This window comes from Artemia franciscana, chromosome 4 (genome assembly GCF_032884065.1).
Source record: "Artemia franciscana chromosome 4, ASM3288406v1, whole genome shotgun sequence".
NCBI lineage: Eukaryota > Metazoa > Arthropoda > Branchiopoda > Anostraca > Artemiidae > Artemia > Artemia franciscana.
This window is the reverse complement of record NC_088866.1, coordinates 34,267,865-34,289,904: the sequence shown is the minus strand read 5'-3', so window position 1 is coordinate 34,289,904 and position 22,040 is coordinate 34,267,865. Positions and strand designations below refer to the sequence as shown.

The window sequence follows — 22,040 nt, the reverse complement described above, 5'->3', positions numbered from 1 at the left end:
AATTATTTATAAACCATCGTCTTTAGTAACGTGAAATTAACGCGCTTCATTCTAAAACCAATTCATAGGGAAAATGAGAATTGGTAAGAGAAAGTATTTTTAGGATTTGGGGTCTTTAAGGGGAGAACCATTGACGTATCTTTTATTTTGAAATCCCTTTTTATCATATCATTGAATTTGTCTTAGGATTCTGATTAGAAATGCTTCCTATATTTTTTTTTTAATTTTTGACATGTGTCTCAACTCTACAATATGTAGCGCGTTTTTATTTAGTTATTTGTGTTTTATTGGGGCTCGAATTTGTACTCCCCCTTTTTGAGTACGGCCTTGGCAGTTCCTAGTCGCCTTAATAAAAGGCAGACTGGGTGGATTGTTGCTGTAGTTGTCGCCCCTAAGTTTTAACAGAGGTGATAATGTACATAGTTCTTGGGGCTTACCAGGTATTCAGTAACGCTCCTCCCATTGATAATGGAATTTCTTGTTGTGTGCAGTTATAGTTTTAGTGTTTATTCTTTGTTTTTGTGTCCGTAACTGTGTAGGTCTGTAAGTGCACATTCACTTGCCGAAGTGCATTTTCTTTTCTTTTTTTTTTGTGTGTGTGTGTGTTTTTTTTTTTTTGTTTTTTTTTTTTTTTTTTGTGGTACCCGCTATATATTTGTTTTTGTTTTTGTTTTTTTTTCTGTCTCGAATAACGTCATATCTCTTTATGACGATCATGATGTGTGTTAGGTATTTCAATGCGATAACGACAGAATGCTGTAGCTATGTGAATTAAGGTTGATAAAATTAGTTGAAAGCAAATTTTGTGTCTTCGTAGAAAATACAAATTTTCTTTATACAATACCCTTTTTGAAAGAATACAATAGCTTTTTTGCGAAAAGTTATTTTTTTAATTTATTTGTATTTTTAAATTTTATTTTTAAATTTATTTAGATTTTTTAAATTTATTTGTCTGTTCGTGTGGCTTTTCCGTATTATCAAGTTTCATATGTTTAATAACGCACATAATTTACGGACTTTCTATTTCGGCCGTTAAATAATAAGAAATAATATGGGGATTAAAGAATAATATTAGAAATAATATAATATGAAATAATATAATCTAAGAAATAATATGGGGAAAAATAATAAGAAAAATATGGGCATTTGGAAGGTCGTCCAAAGGGTCAAATAAGAAATTTTTACGTGGTCCTCTCTTAGTTTGGCTTCATCTTTCGTTAGTCATATTTTTAAAAGAAAGATAGTGCAAAAGGCGCTGACTATCAGAAATCACGTGCATCAGGTGGCGGGTGCCAAGCGTGTCAGAACTGTGACAGGAGTTTCAGGACTGTGCCACATATGGCAGACCTGTGCGGCCCACATGGCACCTTGCGATATGCATCAGTTGGCATGAAGAGGGCAAACCCTCTAAATACTGTCTCTTGTTTTTTTGAAATTACTTAATTAAATTTTTCTTGTTTTGTTTTAACATCGTCATTATTGTCACCCACATTGTACATAGAAGTGTGTATTTGTAATTTAATTTTCTAGAATAAATTTTAGATTGAAAACATGCTTCATATTGCTTTACTAGGTCCTACAGGCTCGTTAAGGGACTTTCTACCTAGGACACTTAGGACTACCTAGGTGCAAAATAGTGGTCTTATCTTCGAAAAGAACATGACATTTTTCTTTACATGGCGAAAATTTTCGGCAGAAAACCTGATTGTCTATTGTATCAGTATTTCAGGAAAATTCCCTGTTTGATGGGATTTAAAAGTATTTTTGGTATATTTTTAAGATAGTGATCGGATTTGAGCCTTGACTTGACGCCATCCTTATGTGTTTCTATACAAATAGAGTTGTTCATTTCATATCCTTGCTTTTGCTTTTTTATATCCATCTCGAATTCTGTATATATTGGTAATAAAAGAACCTAGAATGATGTTTAGTGACTTAGCTTATGGTCGAATTCATTGCCATCTTCATCTCCACACTATTACTTAGCCATGTGGAGAGAGAAAGGTCGTCTCGGTATTTTAATCTCCAAAGATTGGGATTGCAGACTTTCGTTTTAAATCAACCAAATAGTCTTTAAACTTGTTTGATTTATTATCTTTCGACATTGTTCCAGCGTAACAAACTGTTGGGGTCATTAGCGAGATTCTTTTTTCTAAACATTTTTTTTTCTTCAATTTTTGATGAAGCAGCAAGGGATAATTTCCAATATATTTGCCCAACCGAGCGTGATGAACAGTGAATCCTCTGGTAGAACCTCCAACAGACTGACTCTTGTTCGGCATTGTGGACTGACTTGAGAAATGTAGCATAAGTGGGAGATGGTAACGTCGGCGATGAAGGAGGGGGGGAATTAATGCCAGGTTTTTATTCTCACTCAATTGGACTATCTGTCTTGGCTTTTTCTACAATTAGCCATGACTTGATGCCCATAACTACTCCATTTTAATTCATTGAATCAAAATGGAATTAAAATCAAATGAAAATCAATTTGAATTAAAACGGAAGTGGCGCAAGTGGAAGAAATTTTGTGATTGGCTAGTGAATACACATTACAAAAAAGCCAACTTTTTAACACCGAAGTTTTGTCCAGTAATTTCTCTTTTGCTCTTTTTTCGCACTCGAATCATTTATAAGAGGCTGTACTTGGTTAAATGTCTGTCTCTATGCCCCTGTCTGGCATGTGCAGAACAACTTAGAGCATTTACCTTAAGACTTGACAAAATCAGTGTGAGTCGAAGAAAATAAGAAGAAAAACCATCATGCGACGAAGTTGAAAAAAATAGTATTCAAAAATGTAGATAAGAAAACAATTACCCTCAAAAATGTGAAAAACAATTCCTCAAAATTATCCTGTCATGTTGTTATTATTCTCAGTAATGGTTTTTACCGAGGATTTTTTTTTTCGATGAGCCATTAAGTATTTCGGAAGCGAGACTTTTTCTTCATAGTTATCTCTTTTATGGAAAAAATGTACTTCTAAAAGGACAATAAGCCTAGAGTTTTTTTTTTTTTCATGTAAATAGACATCCATCATTATGGATGTATTAAGGTTTTTTTCGTTCCAGCAACATTTCTTATAATATTCCAGTTTTAAAAACAGAAAATCACCTACCCATGCAAAGCCACAATTTTTTTTTTTTTTTAAATACACGAGTAGATTATTTTTTACATGGTTCGTAGCTAGGCTCTATGCTGCTTTCACAAGACTGAAGTCCCCAATCGTAGTCTGGTCTACTGCTTGGGTTTAAAAACTTTCATAAACAAAATATTGCTTTAAAAAAAAGAAGAAGAAAAATTAAGCCGAAGAACGATAGAGCTGTCCACGCTGAGCCTGAAGGGAAAGCCCACCTCCAATGTTTTCAGCCAGTCTGAACAAATTCTGTAGGTAAAAATACCTGTCAGTTAGTAACATTTGGGGTTTTTTCTTTTCTCCTGAATAATTTGGTTAGTGAAATATCCACTAAAAGTATTGCAAAAACAAACAATTACTACGGTAATGTTAGTTTGTCGAATCATTTTCTTATAAAAAGTTTAAGCAAAATAATTTTTCTAATTTTTTTTTTATTTTTTTATTTTTCAAAGAACGATTCTCAGTATTTTGATAAAGCTTTCCGTGATTAAAAATTTCCCTGAATTCCCTGACATGGATGCAAAGTATTCAGGACTGTTTTTAAGGATTGTGAATTATATACACGCCAAGTGTGGTCGACTTTTGTCACTGATCCTTCCTCCTGTTTACACCAAGCCTCTCCTCCAAAGTATCAAGATTTTTGTGATATATTCTATGATTCCATTATACGGTTCAATTGTTTTGTGATGCTGTGGCTCACTTGGTTCTCGCATTATTCTTTGTCCAACAAAAACCTTAGTTACTGCAGATTTTTGCCCAGGTTTTGGTCGAGTTTAGCTCTTCGCGTTCTCAGTGGAAGGTGTAATATCTCTTGGTTATTAGGTGAACGGACTTTGAACCGTCAAAAGGAAGAAAATCTTTAGTTTGTTTTTCAGCTTGCTTTTCGCTATGAATAGTTCATTCTTCAGTGACGGTGGTGGTTTTGTTAATTGTAATTTTACTTGTTTTGTTAAAATGGAGTCGGTAACCCGTATTGTCCTGTTTCAGGTTTTCAATGTGGCATCTGCTTACGCCAATACAAATACATTCGTAATTTAAGAAAACATCAAAAATACGAATGTGGAGGCCGGAAATGTTTTGTCTGCGCTGCTTGTGGAAAGACATTTTCACAGAAACAGCATGTCGAAGAACACAAGAAGCGAAAACATCCTGATAATAATATGCAAATAAATCAGGCCCCCTCCGATACTGATGAGAATACGCGTGAAAAAGGTTGGACTTGGAGGGACCCTTCGTGGATGCTATCAATTGGGATGAAAGTCGACGAAGATACCGGCAATAATAATATGTGATCTGTTTTTGTTAAGTTTGGTGATGGTCTACTTCATTATCTGTTACTACGTTGTGCCTTTAACTGTGTCTTAATTTATATATGCTTTCCGGTTAGGGGCTAAGTTACATTCCTATAATTTTGTATGTGATGGAAAAGGACAATCATTTTTGTTTTCAATAAAGTATCTGAAATACGTCCTCTCTCTTTTGTAGCTGACGATTCACTGATTATTATTCAGATTGGCTTCTTTATATAACCTTTCGAATGAGTTGAAAAAGCTAACGGTTCACTTTCTCTTCTCTCTATTCTTGACCGACATTATCATAAAGGTATATTCTGTAACGAAAGAGAAATGGGACACTTTCTCTTTCCTCGATTTCGAAAGTCGGTAGGTTTTTTGCTGTTAAAAGAGTCAGTGATTTTGAATGGTTTCATGATTTTATAGTTTCAAATCACATTAATTGCCTTGTCTATACTACCGCACATAAAAAATTTCCATTCCTTGTTAGGTGATACTAGCTAATCATTCAATTGATGTATCATGCTCAAACGAAATGTTATTGTATTATACACATTTAAATATAGTTGTTGAAACATTTGACCTATGTGGCCTTCAAAGATCAATGTATGGCATACGTTTTTTTCTCAATTTTGATCAAGATTAGCCATAGGTGGCAACCGGTCCGACTAAATGATGGAAAACTGCTGGGAAGCCGCTATCCTAGGAAAGTCTACAGATGTATATTTGAAGGTTGACCTCACATGTCGCTAGGGGGTTAGTTTTGTCAATACTAAAAAAATCATGAATTATACAAATTAATAAATTCTTACGAAACGTAATATTTCGGGAGGAGGGGTGGTGGTCCCCCCCCTGTTTATTTCCCTGATGTTTATGTTCTTGGAAGTTCAAATGGTAATTATGCAAAATATGATGTATTTCATCATTTTGAAGCCACGTTCCACGTTTATCAACTGATGGCACGTTTATTCTCGCAGATATTTGGCGAAGGTACTTGAATAAGTGACGTTGAACCAGCCATATTTTATGTTTTACATTGTATCAAAATACAATGTTCATCCTCTGAAATTGATGTACCGCTTCTCCCTAAGTTTTTGAATCCCGGGGCAAAGTCACGAATGTCAATGAAGCTGTGGTAACTTTTTGAATTTAGCTTTTTAATTGTGTCAAAATTTAACAAATAATTAGCCCTATTCGTAAAAGCGAAAGCTTTGGTTGCAGTTCGAGAGATAAGTGGCCACGAAGTTTAAAAGAATAAAAAAAAAACGTAATTTGAAAGAAAGGATATTGTCGATGCAGATTATTGATGACTTTTTTGCACTAATACTCCCACACGCTTCTTGTAACTTTATTTCTCTTGAAGGCAAACCATGTCATATATGTTGAATTTAAAGTTTAATTTCTGCGACTATATTTAACATTTGAATAAATGTCTGAAAACACATCTAGGTATTATAAGGTTATGACAGAAAAAATTATGCCCAGGAGGGGGAGAGAAAACACTGTTTACGTTATGGATAAAACAATGGTAAGAAATGAAAAATGTATTGTTATACTGAGAGAATGGGCGGGAGAGGACTTAGTATCCGAGCCTCCCCGCCGTGATCAAGGCCTAATCCCCAGTTAAATTGACTTTATAAATTTATTCCTAACGAAGTTGAGCATTTGTATGAGAGCTTATCCTGTTGTTTTATTACAGAGACTTATAAATCCCGGGTTGAAATTCAAAATTGTGATGTATGTCAAAAACAGTATAGATCCCTCGAAAATTTACTATTACATCAGATGTACAGTTGTCGGCAAGCGAAGAAAGTTCGCTGTCAAATTTGTCAGCGACAATTTCGTTGGATAGGAAATCTAGAAAAGCACAGAGCAAAATGTCACGGTCTTTCAGGACTAGGGTATGTATGTATTTATTTATATCTTAATTGTTTGGCAATCGGAAACCATTCGTATTAAACATAGACCTAGGGTCGAAGGTGGGAGGAATAAAGGAACTGCCTCCTGTGCAGAGGCTGTTTTAGAGAGGACTGAGGAGGCATTTTTCCGGGGGTCTGAAATTATAGGGGCTTAAAATCTCAAATATTCTAGCTATAAATATTTTGTAATTTTGAAATTTTATTGAAATTAATAGATAGAATAGAGGGTGCAGTTCATAAGGGATAATAATTAAATATTTATATGATAATAATTGTATAATTATAATTAAGATAATTGAGTTAATTAATGATTAATACTAATGAATTAATTTAAATAATAAATTGAAAAATAAATAACTAATTAGTTAATAAATTGAAAATAGCTTTTTTAATAAATGATAGCTTCGTTAAAATTTTGCCTGAAAATTTTGTGGAAGACAGGGGGGAAGGGGCTAATCAGTATTTTGTATCGGGCGCCAGCGAGGCTAGAACCGCCACTGCTCCTATGGTACGGTCATTTCGGAGTGTTGCAAAAAGAAAGTTAAAACGTTCAGATATCCTGGTCTAGTAACAATCATCTGTAGCGTGTATCTCTCCATCCCCTCTATATCGCAAGGTTTTCGCTATATATTTTTTATTTCCTAGTATATAATTTATCTTTCGAAATAGGCGTAGACTAAGAACCAGATATAAACTCCTAACAATGCCCACAATAACACACTAATTTTCAAGAGACATCGATAGCAACTAATTATAATTCAGATATTTCAGGCGTAACATATCGGTAAAACTTTTGTACCCAGTCAAAAAAAAAATAAAAAAATCAATGAGTGGGTGAATGATTCGATAAAGCGCAATAATTCAAGAATCAAACGCAAAAATGTGAATAATCGAATATTTGAAACCCTAACACTAAAAATCAGAGAAAAATATTTACAAAAAAGACTTGGAATCTTGAAGATTCGCTAACGGTCTTTTGTGACATTAGGGGGGAGGGGGTTAGATCTTAAGTATTTTAATTTTAGAATTGTCTGCTATTTTTTTTTCTGACAAATAATAGATGTTTTGTTTCGGATTGTTTCTCTCTGATTAATCCACATTTTCTGTACACTTTTGGTCACTTAACGGGTTTATTTTAAATATCCCTATGGCAACTCTGCAGAGATGACACGCTGATAACAGTTGTGATGTGATGATGCCTAATTGTACCGCGGTACCGCTGGCATAATTGCAGATGGTAAATGAGTTAGATACATATGGTAAATGAGTTGTTTTTCGGGAATGAGTTTTACTGATGAATCGAACTAAACCGTAGTCGATTATGTAAATCCAGTTTTTTCTTGCCCTCAAAATCTGTTTTTGGCTTAGTTCTCAACCCATAACTTTGGCCTTAGTAGAGGCGACCCTCGTGGGTATATGAAAAGGGGTTGGGTGCGAAGGAATGCGATAAAGCTAAGACTATGGTAAAAATAGAGAGAAAGAGATGTGGCATACATTGTGCAGGGTTTTTTGAGACTTAGAATTGATTCAATTCAAGCTCAGTGCTGCCATGTAGATTAGTTCCTATCTATTGAATTCACATCTCTCGTCATCATTGGCAACTACATAAGCTTTATAATTACTTCATTTCATATACATACCCTGCAGGGACTTTGTGTTCACGCCCCTCTGTGACCTAAATGTTTAGGACTGTATCTTTATTTTCTTATGTTTTCGTATGAAATTTGTTTTTTTAGGAATTGCCCTCCCCCATAGTAACATCATTATTGTGTACGTACCTGCTTCCTCTGAGCAAAGACAAAGAGCATGTCAAAAACAGTAACCATCAATATTACGAAATTACAGGACCAATCCGCAAGAAGCACTGAAAGCTGATCTCGCCAAGGGCAAATTTATGTTCAGGGGTTGGATGAAAACGTTAATTAAGACTGAATTAATCTGCGTTTCCTTGGGATTTGTTTTCTTTTATTTTCCATGCCACTATGTGGTGTTTGTCTCCCGTATCTTTGATAGAAACAACGGGGAAAATTATTTTCAAAGAAAAAAATTGGCACAGAAATAAAAATTTGTCAATTTGTTATCCTTCAGTAGTTCAATGACCGTTTTTCTCCATCTCCTGCCAAAGTTTCTGTAAGATCCTGACCCACCCCTAGGACATAATCTTTCTTATCCAAGAAGTGGCCTCATATTCATCTAGAGAGGGTTTGAAACATAACTAGATTTAAACAATTCATACATGATATCACTAAAATTTTCTAGTATGGGAACAATAGGTATATTTAATCTTCGGAGCCCATCGTTATGCTTAAAATAATTTTGGGCTGATAGCTTTGTGTATTAATGCTAGGGATCAATAATATTCGATGATAAGTTCTGAGCAGAAGCTGCTTCGTATTGATCCTAGCTGTTTTTGGAAACGCCTGGAAACATAATAGATGGAAAGTAGGCAACTGATGTGGGGGAAGAAGAACACGATTTTTTTTCTGTTTTTAATGCTTGGAAGATATCAGTCTTTAGATCTTAAGTCGTCTCGGATCGCCTCACCAGGACGGGTTCTTTTTTTTTTTTTTTTTTTTTTTTTTGCGATGCATCTTGTTCTGGTATGAAAAGGGGATGTCAGATTTCCTTTGCTAACGCCTTTCTACATATAAGCTGTGGTAATTTTAAAGGGGACGCGTTACATAACACATCTTTTATTTTATTTCTTTACGACTGTTAATAAATACTTGTTGTCAAGAGGACGGTTTTAAGAATACATTATACGGCCACGGGAATTTATATCAGAATACTCAAATATTCCACCTTCTCTATGAGCGAGAAAAGAGGACAAGATGCATTCGGAAAAAAAAAAAAAATACTGAAAATTCTGAATGTATATGGAAATGAACAAGACAGGTACAAATGAACTAAATCAATCGATTGAGCTTTGCTCTGTCGGAGCTCGTAGAATGTAAACTAAGATTCTTGAAAAAACGCCATATACGTCTTTTGAATTAATGTCTTTTGAGATGCTATCTTTTGTCATCTTGAAAGGAACCTAGTTGCGTAGAGGAGCAGACAGTACTACAGTACACTCAGAAAAATATAAGTAAAACTAGGCATAGGCTAATAGTGTCCTCTCTGGCCAACCGTCTAGGGCTAAACAAAAATCAGGCCCTCCTCAGTTGGGATGGGAGGATGTCGTAAGGAAAGATTCAAGGGAAATAGGGACTTTTTGGTAGAGTGCAAAGAGGGGGGCTGTGAATAGGTTGGGATGAAGAAGGAGCGTGCGTAGCTGTGTTGGTCTCAGACGGCTTGGTGCAGTAATGAGTTGTTAGTAGTCGTATTGTCTAATATAATGGTCTTTAGCAGTTTTGCCCTTTCTCTGAACGATCAACGGTCATTAAAAGGCAATGCACAAGGGGAGGGATAAGATTGGAATCCTATGATAAGTCGATTGTAACCCTTGATCAAAGTTTCCTATTAAAAAAAAAAAAAAACTTCTTTGAGTTTTTGGTGACAGGCCCCCCACCGGGGAAAATTTTTCCTTCCTTCCCCAGAGGACCTTCGTACATTTAAGTTCATAGATATTCTAGCTCTTGAAGTTTTTTTTTTGTTTTTACTAATTATTTTCAATCAAAATTTGCTATTATAAGAGTAAGAATCGTTTGAATAAGGTTTTAAATGATTCTGTCTATAAAAGCTTTACCTAAGACTAAAAAGAAGTAAAATGATTTGTTTAACATCATAAACGCTCCCTCCCCACATGTATTAAAAACAAGAATAAAATTGCATTTTTCCTGCTACGAATTTTTTTTAAGAAGCACTGGGTAAACGTGACATAAAAACATGCTGGGTAAACGTGCCTTATAAAGTATTCGACTGCCCACACTCCCATTTTTAGTCTTAAAAAGTTTCGATTTTCCAGGGTAGCTGAGACCTTTTTGTACTTCTTGTTCATTTGAGGCAACAGACGTTCTTATTATCTTTTTTTAATATTTTTCTTCTGTTCATTTTAGTCTTTGAAAATATCTTAAAAGAAGAATTCTCTTTGAAGAGTTGATCTTCAAAACAGAAAACTTTATTAAAATTGTTTCAAAAAATATTAAATTTATGTTTTAAAATATGTATTTTTTCGTAAGAGAGGGTCAATTAGCACAGAAACGGAGTGGAGTAGTTTTAGGATATGTCACTTCCTCCTGGACAAAGAAGTTCTTTAAATTTATTACTTCTATTTGGCGGATGGTTTTATCCGTCAAATAGAAGTCATATCACTCATTTTTGCTGGTCCTACAATTTCTTTGATGTAAGTTAATCTGCAGTTTACCCTCTAATCAAGTTGACTTTTTGTAATTTTCATCACTTGGTAGAGTCAACATGTAGTCACTTTTGGAATATTGGGAATTTTGTATATGGTTCCTCTGAAAATTTTGTTCAGCTGTCTGAACAAAATTTTGTTCCAATAGTAGTCTGAACAATCAGACATTTGCGGACAGTTGTTTTTCTGACAAAGTAAAACAAAATGAAACGTCAAAATGTAAACTTTTGACGTTCGCAACTAATAAGAACTACAGTTGACTAAACTAATCAAGTCAAACATGGTCAACTACCATAGTTCGTGGTTCGACCACACTCGTGGTATGTACATGTTATTCAAATATGGTATAGAGTTAAAATGGTATATACGTAACAATAGTGTTTCAGCAAAAAACTTGTAGGCCATTTCACTGGGAATGGAAATTTGTGCTGTAAGATTAAAAGGGTTATGGCCGTGAACTCTAGAGTTAAAGTGCTTAGCAACCACCCCTTAAATTATATTTCCCCCCTTAAATTGGAGGCTACATTTATAGTAATTCCTGATTTTAATGATTATGATCAGTTAATGATTATACAATATTTGATTCAGACGTTCTTTTGCAGATCATAATAAAGAGTGGCAGTGCATGGATTGTGGACGGAATTTTACAACTAAGTCAGCTTTATCACGACATCAAAATGTCGGTGGAATAGAATGTGTCGGACCAAATCCATCTGGATCTTTTAGCTCTTCCGACCAAATAAAGTGTCCTATGTGCAATCGGGTTTACAGAGCTGTGACAAGTCTCCGACGTCATATGCGATATGAGTGTGGACGTGATTGCCAATTTAGTTGCAGTTTTTGCCCGAGAAAATTTAGACACAATTTTCATCTAGTGAGCCATATGAGAGCAAGACATAGAGACGTTCTGAATTTTGGTTTTGAATCCAACGAGGTAATTTCGGTCCAGACCGCCCAGAATCCAAGCGTATTAGGTGCAACGCCAAATTTTGAGCAATTGTAGTTTGAAGTTACTAGACTCGATGGATGATCATGGTACATGTTGCATTTTTGTCGAATAAATAAAAACTTAAACATGTGATACATTTTCTAAGACGTGTTTGAGTGATACAACTGGCCTATTTCTAAAGATTGTCGCTGGACTTGAATAATCTCTTTATGCGCTTTATCATTTCATTGTATATCTGTAGGAATGGCTTTGAGACATGTATGTTACACCAAGCAAACTCGTGCATTGAATTTTTTAAAACTCGTGCTCGCCTGAATAATTAAAAAAAGAATGTCAACACGAGATTTGCATTGTCCACTAGAGCTATCCTGCAACTAAATCCATTGGGTAAAAAAAAAATTAATTTTCATTTTGGGCCAATTAACTGTTTGTTAGCTCTTAATTACGGTTTTGTCAGCGTATTTCATAAATAAAACTATATGAATAGGCTTTTCTATATTTACTGTGAACATTTATATATGTATATATTATGTAAATGTATAGGTATATTTATATTCTATAGTTCTAAAATAAATAAAAAATCCATTTAACTCTTGTTTATGTCATGTTGTATGGTTTTGCGTCTGAAAGCAAAAGACTAGAAAGAGGTGGATACGACGTTTCAAACCTAAAGATGAGACCCTTAGTCTGCCATCCTTTTGTTACCAATTTCTTACTCGTTAGTTTCACCTATTATGAATTTTATTCGTAGAATTCGAATTTATTATTATTTTTAGGAATTATCCCCACAATTGGCTTCTTATATTTTGTTTGACTAAAGTGATATTCCTCCAACTATGGTCCTCTTGAAAAAGAATGTTATGCATGCTCCTAGGGCACTAAAAGTTCCTTCGCTCACATTTTAAATGGTTGTAATACAGCTTTGCTTGCGAAGTTGTGATAACCAGCAAGTGAAGCTAAGGGAAACCTAGTTTACCGATGGTTATGTATGCCCAAAGAATATATTGTTGTACTCAAAATGTAAAGGTTTGTCAAGCATATTTTGTTCCGAAATGAACTAGAAAATTCGAAAGGTTCCTATTGTGAGTTTTAGGCAGTTGTCGCACCTGTTGTGGTGTATTCGCTTCATGAAAAGGGACGGAAGACTAGTTGTAATTAATGCAGAACATATTTAAGCACATCTGGCTCAAAGACTCATGTCATCAATGAAGAGATGCTAGTTGCAGCATAGTCAACACAGTACAATACCGTTGTGGGTATGATTTAGAGGTACCTTTCAAGTTGGTACATTTGGAAATTTTGTGGTACAATACAGAATTCCCTGTACATTTTGCTTTTATTTGCTCCTTTCTGACTTGGATATTTGCTCAAGTTTTATTTTATCAAACATTTTCTTTTTGTTGTGGCAAATTTTTAACCTGCTTTTCAAATGGTACAAATTAGTATCTTTGTTTCAATTTTGTCGGAAAACAGGCACATTTATTTCAGAGCGTTGACAACGCTGGCCAGTTTTCCATCAAATACACTGCTTTCTTAAATTTCTTCTAAGCGGGGTTTTATGGATGTGATTGCGTTTAGTAGGTCACCTTACATAAAACTGCCCTACGCAGTTGTATATACTAAACCAATTGAAGGCACATTGTTGATCCGTCTAAACACTGTAACTTGACGGATTTTTCATTATTAAACCTTCAAGTTAAACTATTCTTTCGGAATGTGTGAAAATATGATATTGCTCTGTAGTGTCCTGAGATCTGCTTTTTCGTTTTTGGTTCCGATGATGCGACATCACAGAAGAATACCATCAAAAGCTTTACATTGTTGTTGCCGAGCTAACAGTTCAAGTTGGTGTAAAAATAGATGTTTCACACGCAGTTGTTTTGGATTGTTTATATTGCGAAATAAATGTGTTTACTGTGGAAATAAGTATATATTAGAGTCTCAAAATCCACAAATGATAACAGGGAGTATTGACCTTTTGTATAAAGTCAATATCTATTATAGAAGACATTGTGTTTTCCTTTGTACGGTGTGAATATGGGAAGCGATCATTATTTAACTAGATTTGGGTTGATATTAGCTTATATTTTTGTTACTGATTTTCTTCATTAATCTTTCAGTGGTGGTTAACTAATTGTAGTTTATTTTTCAGAAAAAAATTGTTGGCGTTGCGATGCATGCCAAAAACACTTCAGTCGAAAATATACTTTAGCCCGTCATCAAAATACGACATCATGTGGCAGCCAAACAAAATATATGTGCCCAAATTGTTGGAAATCTTTTTCAAGAAAAGATACAATGATTGAACATATAAGACGGCTTCATTTACCCAAAGTAGAAATGGAGAAGTTTAGCCCTGTATAGGTACTCGCATCTTGCTATTTAAAATATATTAAACTAACCTTGATTCTTTTTGTGTCATTTTGAATTTTCGTTTTGACTATTCTGTTTTGTATGCTGTTTTTTTTTTTTTTTTCATCGTTATCGTAAAATGACACAACCATTTGCGTAAAATGGCTTACTTTTCTCTGTCAAGCAGAAACAACCTAGTAATGTCGCTATGTGAAGTACTGCTGATGTGTCCTATTGAAAGTAAATTTCTCTGAAGTCTTCGTAGAAAATTTTAGAAAGGGTCCTTCGATTACTTTTTAAGGGAAAAATGCAATCTGTAGTAAATATTACAAGCGTATGAATAGGACGCGTTTATTTCCTCTTTTAAACAGAATCTTTTCTGGCTGAGCAAGTAAAAATTTTGGAACTCTGATTCGTATCGAACTAAGCCAAACCTTTGCCCACGTGGGGATATATTCCGTGGGGGTATAGGGGGGAATATAATCCGGTTTTATAAGGCTTTTACTTCTTTTCAGTTTTTAGAGTAGGATCCAACTTTTCTCTAGGTTTGAATTTGATGCGTTAGTTTCGAGTTGAAAACACCATGGAGATATGAGAAGTATGATTTGTCGCTAGTCTCTGGAGTTTATTGATGAACAAAATGTGTTCCTTTTTTAGGGAAAATACTCAAAAATAGGATTTTTTAATGCCTGAAAGGCATGCTCCAGTAGTTAGCACGTTTTTGTATGTCTTGGTAATGGTAATATTAATTAATTGTAGTTTTTGTTTAATTGATTCTTTAAGAAGACTATGTTTATTGATTTGATTATCCGAAACATGAAGCCCGAATCACTGGTTTCGGTTGAATTACTGTACCTAGATACCTGGGAAAAACTTAGTATTTGTTTCTGAAAGGCTCATGTGTCTTGTATCTGATGAATATGTTTTCTATCACCAAGAACGAAACGTTCGGTAGAAACCTGAAAATCGAGGCTGCTAAAACACTCGAAGCTGCTCCGCCTTCGGGTGTCTGGTTTTTGGTTTCATATATAGTCCAAAAGTGGCTGAGAATGGTATCGTCTCAGAGCCAGCATGAGCTTCTCAGAACAAATATGTAGCTACAATTAGACTTACTTTCAGTAATAGTGACTGTCCCGTGCAAGCAAATGTTTTTTGTAGGGGGCAATAATTCAAAAAATTAGCCAAAAGTAGGCGTATTAGATAGAAAACATAAGAAAAAATGGCTGAATTAGTAACAATCTATATATTTCCCGGGGAAGGTATGTGTTAGGAATTCGCTGTTCAGGTTACGTCCCTGTGTTGATCTACAGGTGATAACAATTCAAGATGCCAACTTTATTTCCAAAGAGCGATAAGAGAAAAGAAATTTATGCAGCAGCAGAGAACCAGAAGGTGGTTAAAACTTAGCATGTTGCTTTGTTATTAACTCTTCAAGGTAGTATGTTTCGCTGATTCTTTTTAATCTTTATTTAAAAAACTTTATTTTGTATTTTAACTCTGGTTTCAAGTCAATTTAAGAACTTAAATAGGCGTCTAATTTGCCAAATCCTTTGAATTTCATAAACACGCAATAAATAAAAAGATAAAGAAGATAAACTACTTGTTTTAATAATATTTTACGGCTCAACTAATGAACAAAAGCAACATTTTTGTATTTGATAATATTTTCAAGCATGGAGACTGTTATTATTATTTTATTTTTTTATGACTCTGTAATCTAGATATAATCCTTAGTTTAATTCAGTGCAGTATCTAGGATTTTGTTCGGGGGTGAGGGTACAAAAAACTTTAAAAATACATTTGAAGTTTGTTTATATGCATTTTTGTTACATTTTTACGAGTCGCACTGACATTACGGTGGAAGGGAGTTCAAACTTCTTAACCCTTCATGAAAAAGGCCTTAGTTTTAGGGCATTTCTTTTTGCAAATTTGAAGTTGAAAGACAATTAGTTATTTGGTACTAAAGTCTAATAAAAATTAATGGAAATTACCGTCATTCATTTTTTTCTTTTGTTTGTACGTTGGAGCAAAGTTTCTTTTTCTGTTGAGCAGTTTACGGACTCAGATTTGTTAGCTGCTACGAATACAATATAAGATAATTAATTTCGTTTGGTAAATTTCGTTTGGCTTCTAGTTGGCTTAATTCTAAGTCTTGATCTTAATGGGGGTTCAATCGTGGGGTCGGTCCCTCAGGAATCATGCAAACCAAGTGGCGTGTTCCAAGCATGGCGGAACTGTACGGTACACGTGGCGTTCCGATATATACACCAGGTGACGGGAGGTCAGCGTCCCCTTGGGTTCAGTTTGACTGAATTAGCTCTAGGTCAATAATTCATTTGTACGAAACATGTGACAAATGGTTTTTGCTTAATGTTGTGGGTTATGTATTGTCAGAGTTCGGCTAATACTTTTTTTTTAGGTTCAAATATAATTATTATGTGAACTAATGTAGCGTCTATTCTTTCTAGATAATTGTAGCTGTCGAGTTATTTGTGATCAATGTGGCAAGTCCTTCAAACGCAAGCCTGAGTTAAATCGTCATAAAGCTAGTAGTTGCGGGGGACCCAAGCAAACTCATAAATGTCCCTTCTGTAATAGAGTCTATTCAAGGAAGGATACTCAGCTAAAACATATGAAGAGAGATCATCCTGAGAATTTTTAACTACATTTTTCAATGTAATGGTGACTGTTGTAGTGAATAATCGTTCCTTGTGTATTATTCTGATTTTTTAAATAAACAAGATTTGTTTGGAAACTGTTTTGTAAGTATAAAAATTAAGATTACATGGTGTATGCGGCGGCTGTCTCACGTCTTATCTTTGCTATACCTTTAATGTTTGGCTGGCGGAAAATGTAAAACTTGAAACAAGCGTGGCATATATTTTGCTGAAATGTCACTTGAATATACCGATTTCAAGCGTGAAAATCCAAAGGTAAGGTGACTATTATCAATGTATTAAGTAAATCAGATGATTAGAAAAAATGTAAATTGTATTTTGGGGGTCTGTATTGTGTTATTTGTGTATCGAGTATTTAGCCAGTCTTATATTCAGAACGTACCAGGCAACCACCAGGCCTTTACGTGGGGAAGAGGTCTACCCACCGCCCCGAAAAAACATGTTTGCTATTATTATTTTTCAAATAATTTCCCATTGTTTTCATTAGCTCACCTCATATTTCCTAATTTTACGACTATACCCTGTTTCTCCGATACAAATTTATGTGTATCTATGTAGTGTAAGCTATATATTGGCTATCTGTGATTTGGTAGTTTTAACCCACAAAGCTTGACTCGGGTCCTTTCTAAATCCAGATTCACGCATTCAAGCTAAAGGTAAAAAAAATAATTTATGTGTTTATTCAACGCATTGCTGGTATTCTGTTCAATATTTTGCCTTTTTTCAGTCTTAGTCGAACATAAACGTAAATATCCTAACTGATTATTGACCGTTTACTCTCTTTTAGCGATTTTGTAGGATTCGACGTATTCTATGTGAATATGGTCATCTGTAGAGGTTGTGCTCTACTGAAGCTTAAACTGCATACACAGTCCTCCAGATGTCCTCCCCGTACATTTTATGGGGCTAAACGTCTATTCCATAAGTTTGTTGTTGAGTCTTCTTGAGGGAGTTTGTTGAATTTCGAACAAGTAAAATACAAATTCACAAAATTTATAGTCAAATGTTGGTCACTCAGAAGTGCCCCAGTTAGCCATGGTTTTCGCTGTAAATTTCATTTTTTCCTGTTCAACATTGAGCTATGTTTCAATAACTTTTGCAGTTGTGGGATGATCTTCATGCTGTCGATGCTTACCTCAACGGTTTGTACCAAAAGAAAGTAGTTGTGAATATTAAGAAAATAGTAGTAAATTTTGGGAATTATCATCCAAGCAATCGCAGGGGGGTCTTTGTCTTGGACCTCGTGAACTTCTTGGATTTCCCTTTAGTTTCTCGAATGAAACTATAGTTCTCCAAATTCTCACCTGTCCTTGAAATAGATTCCTGTGCACCTCTCCTTATTGCCGGACTGGTATTTGTGTTCTCTCTTGTTTGTAGATTGGCTATTGAATGTTGGTTCCAGATTTGAAATCATTGCAAGTTTACCATCCAGATAGCAAGCATTAGATAGGACAAGATTTAGAGGGTTAAACATAGTTGCCAGACACTGTTGAGCCTGTCTATTTTTACACTTCTTAAGATTTATTAATATAAAAATGGCAATGCTGCCATTGTAAGACAGGGTATTAGTAAATCACACATTTTGAGAAAAAACATAGAAGGGTTTCTTCTGATGTCAAATGATTTCAACTGTCGACATCTTTTCTAGTTTTGCAAATGCCATATTTTTCGATCACCAAAGAGCCTTTGCATCTGAAAGAACCAAATGAAATTCCAAAAGCACGCTCATAAGAAAAAGCAAGTAATGATCCTTTATGTGGGGGATATAACCCTCTGGTGCAAGTAGATGGTGTCACACTTAAAACCTTAGTTTTCGGGATCGTGTGTTTTGAACGGTCTATTATTATCCTCCTGATTAACGCAGAGGCGCCATTTGGGGGGGGGGGGTCAGGGCTAGGCAAATGCCCATCCCAGATTTTTCAGGGGGTCCAAGCTTCCACCAGAAAGGGCCCTTTGCCGGCCATAATAATCCATTATGTCCAACATAATCCATTCTGTCCAATTGATTTGAACTTATTGCACGCCTATTACTTTCACCGACGAATTGTTTACTTAAATAAGAAAGTTTCTCGCTGAGGAGGGCCAGCCTTTAGTCTGGTTGAATTTTCCACTTTCAGTTTAATCACTTAACCTCGTTGATTATGATCTTTGATGTTATAATTAATCTTAGAGATCAGTGTGGCTGAGTTCCACCTTGGGTTACAGTACATTTCCATGCAACACACGGGTGCTGAAAATGAGTTTTTACTTAGAATATTCGATCGATGTGCTGCCAAAACTCGCATTTTTTGCGTGAAAGTTGGGGGGGGGGGCAAAATGGAGTTCATGCCCACCCCAAAATTTGGCCAAGGGCGCCTCTGGATTAACGTTAAAGTATTTTCTACGAGCACCTCTGTGAGCAGTAGGAGGGAATGTGCAGAAGACTATGTCATGCCACTGAATTCTCTAAGCATTAAAATAATAGTCTGTGAAACTCTAAATTTGACATTAAAGTGTGGGTCTGAAGATATTGTATCAATGTAAGGTTTTGAGCCATACTGTGCAATTATTTGGTGCTCTTTCGAAGGGCTAAAGTTCCCTTCCAAATTTTTACGAGAGTAAAAAGAAAAGGAACTGTCTTCCAAACAGATGTAAGTTGCAATTAAATGCATTCGCAATATTTTTTTGGGGAGGGGGTAGATTATCGTCCTTTAGGAGGGGTTGGTCAATAGAAATTCCAAATATTCATAACACTTGATTCGCATTTGATTCGCATGGAACGTTTGTTGAGCCTTGTTTGCTCGTTTGTGCATTTTGCAAAAAGGAAGACGCCTATTTGACATACCACTGTATAGTTAACGATACCTGCAATGATTTTGAAAATATGTTGTTAGATTATTGTATGAAAAGAGAATATAAAACAGTTCAAAATAGGGATGAAACCTTTTCGTTGACAGTGAATAGATATAAAATTCTTTAACTGGATATTTCGAACACATATTTTGAATATCAATAAATCACTGTCAATAAAAAGGTTTCATCCCTATTTTGAACTGTTTTACTTTCGCCTTGGAAAGGCAGTGTGGTCTTCGAAGTTATCTAAAAAGAGAATATTTTAAGCCCTTTAATTGAGGATTACTTTCTGATGTACCTATATAAATAGAAAAAAGCGAATGATCGGTTGTTTCTGTTTCAGAGAAACCTTTCAAATGTCCCAATTGTGGAAGTGGCTTCAAGGACCTTGGATATTGTCGTCGTCACTATAAGAATGAATGTGGAATTCACGCTAAATTTCATCTTTGTCCTTTGTGTACTTACTCAACTAAAAGAAAGTCCAATTTGAAGCGTCATTGTTTAACAGTTCACAAAGTAGATGCCCAGTAACTTGGCCTTGAATCATTTTCAGTGTTAGCTAGGTATGTTTGTACAGTTCCATCGATTGGCCAACTTAAGTCAAGATATCCTCATCTGTCAATTTATTTATAACCTGTCATAACAACAGAAGGTTTGTGACTATATTGGACTAATATAAATAAAGTAAAAGCATGTAAAAAGTTATAAAAACTAATTGAAACCAATATAGAGACAAAGGAAGGCACTCGTTGAATTAACACAAGCCCATCGGCGGTTGAATCTTTGTTTTCTTTTGAAAATATATCGACTCTTGTCAGTTGCTCAAATCGGGCTGGTTATAGCCCGGCGTGGAAAAAGTGGGATAGCATGGTAGCCATGCTACCTGGTAGTTTTCATGAAAACGTTAATGCTAATTCAGAGAACTATGGATATTTCAAACAGAAAGCTATAATAAGTTAGATTTGTTATTGCTCTCCAAATTTTAAATATGAAAATGCCTACTGCTCAAAGCAAAAGTGTCAAAACACAAGTTGCGCTGCTAAAGTGTCGGCAGCTTTTGGAATTTTGTCGGATTCTGCTACTGGATGCTTTGAACTTTTTCCATACCTGGTCATAGTATACTTTTTAAATGTGTAATTGAGTATATGCAGTGCATACAGTCTATTGTGTAATTTCAATTTGCTTGAAATTACATCGTATTCTGGTTTACAAACACGAACATTGCCAGGTTCGACTGGATTTGTCCACTTATGTGGGCTTGTCTTTTGAAGGGGCTCTTTGAGGTATTCAATCTATTTTAAGGGTTCTTTCGTGATTAACAATTAGAGAGACAATAACGCTTGGTTATTCCCAGAATTATGTTGAGTATGTTGCTAGATACTTTGAGCTGTGCCGGGGAGAGTTTTTGTATGGATCCTGTTCCATTGGCTTCTAAAAACATGCTACAAATGGTAATTTAGTCCGTTAAGGTTTTTCAGCTAGTTTTAAAGTTATGATTATCGTATAACGAGACACATGTTGGCTCAGCCTATCCAAAACAATAAGTAAATTAAAATAGCGACGAAGACCAGGTTGAACTTTGACCAGGTTGAGTCCTGGTTGAACTTCGTTGAAGTAAGGATGCTAGGGCTGTTTTAAAAAAAGTTTTTGAAAAAACATTATTAGTTTTAATTCCCACATTTTAATGTAAGTTTATTTATATATACATTTTTTCTCTCTCTTTCTCGTATTGTGCTGAAGACGGCCCTTGGACATAGGGCCGAAATATTCGCAGAATTTATTTCCACTTTCTTGAAAAGATTTTCCCTATTGTTTCTACTTTGTATTTGTTTTTAAAAAGTAAATTAGGAACTGTCTATGGATTGATGGCAAAGACGCGAATATTGGAGGCTGGGTAACAGTCATAAAGGTACAAGATTAATTCTGCCATGACACGACCTTCAGTCCCTTGCTATGATTTTTTTAATGCGGCTACAATCTAACCCATTGAATTTCCCCTTGTAATAACTTATAATTTGAGTCCATCTCTTTGTTTTGCCAATATACCCTGCTCCATCATTAATTTTGGTTGATTTTAAGTTTATTTGCATTTTAATGTATATTTGTCTTCATTTCGGTGTGCATTTTATTAAAATTTACGGATTACTAAATAAATGCTAAAATCGTATATTGCCTTTCATTTTTTTCTAACGGACTGTGACTCTTTGTCTAAGAGATTACAAATCAAAACCCCTCCCCCCTCTCCCAACTGGGTAAGAGACGATGGTTAAGTGTTGGAGTGTTGGTTTAAAATCGATTATATTGTGGCAAAATTAAGTTCCAACTTCAGTCGTCCACATTAATTATTCTGCGGGCTGGATTAAGAATAAAGCCAATGTTCGAATTTTTATCCAGCAGGTGTTTTGGTGACTATGATAATTTAAGCTATATAGAACTGTTTATTTTTTGTTAGGCAAAAATTGTAAAAATGTGTCCACCGAAACTGAAGTTCGAATTAAAACCTGAGGTGGAAAACTAATCTAGAATTATTCTGTTTTTTTTTTTCAGTGAATACCAAGCGCCAAATAAAAGAACCTTTGTTACAGGATTAC

The 22,040-nt window shown here is 35.0% G+C and overlaps 1 protein-coding gene across 13 annotated transcripts in view; it reads left to right on the top strand.

The window, feature by feature from the left end:
• LOC136026339 (longitudinals lacking protein, isoforms N/O/W/X/Y-like) overlaps positions 1–22,040 on the top strand; it is a 170,247-nt gene that overhangs the window by 93,732 nt on the left and 54,475 nt on the right. Inside the window, exons 5-6 of one of the 13 annotated variants that reach the window (XM_065702797.1) lie at positions 13,740–13,951; positions 16,408–16,692. The exons of 8 other annotated variants lie outside the window; for them this stretch is intronic. In XM_065702797.1, the coding sequence (XP_065558869.1) occupies positions 13,740–13,951 (212 nt within the window). In that variant the 3' untranslated portion in view covers positions 16,408–16,692. Of the gene's footprint in view, positions 1–4,117; positions 4,595–6,121; positions 6,324–11,240; positions 12,077–13,739; positions 13,952–16,407; positions 16,693–19,792; positions 20,013–22,040 lie in introns of those variants that run through there. 4 more of the 13 variants (XM_065702799.1, XM_065702813.1, XM_065702776.1 and 1 more) reach the window with 4 other exon arrangements.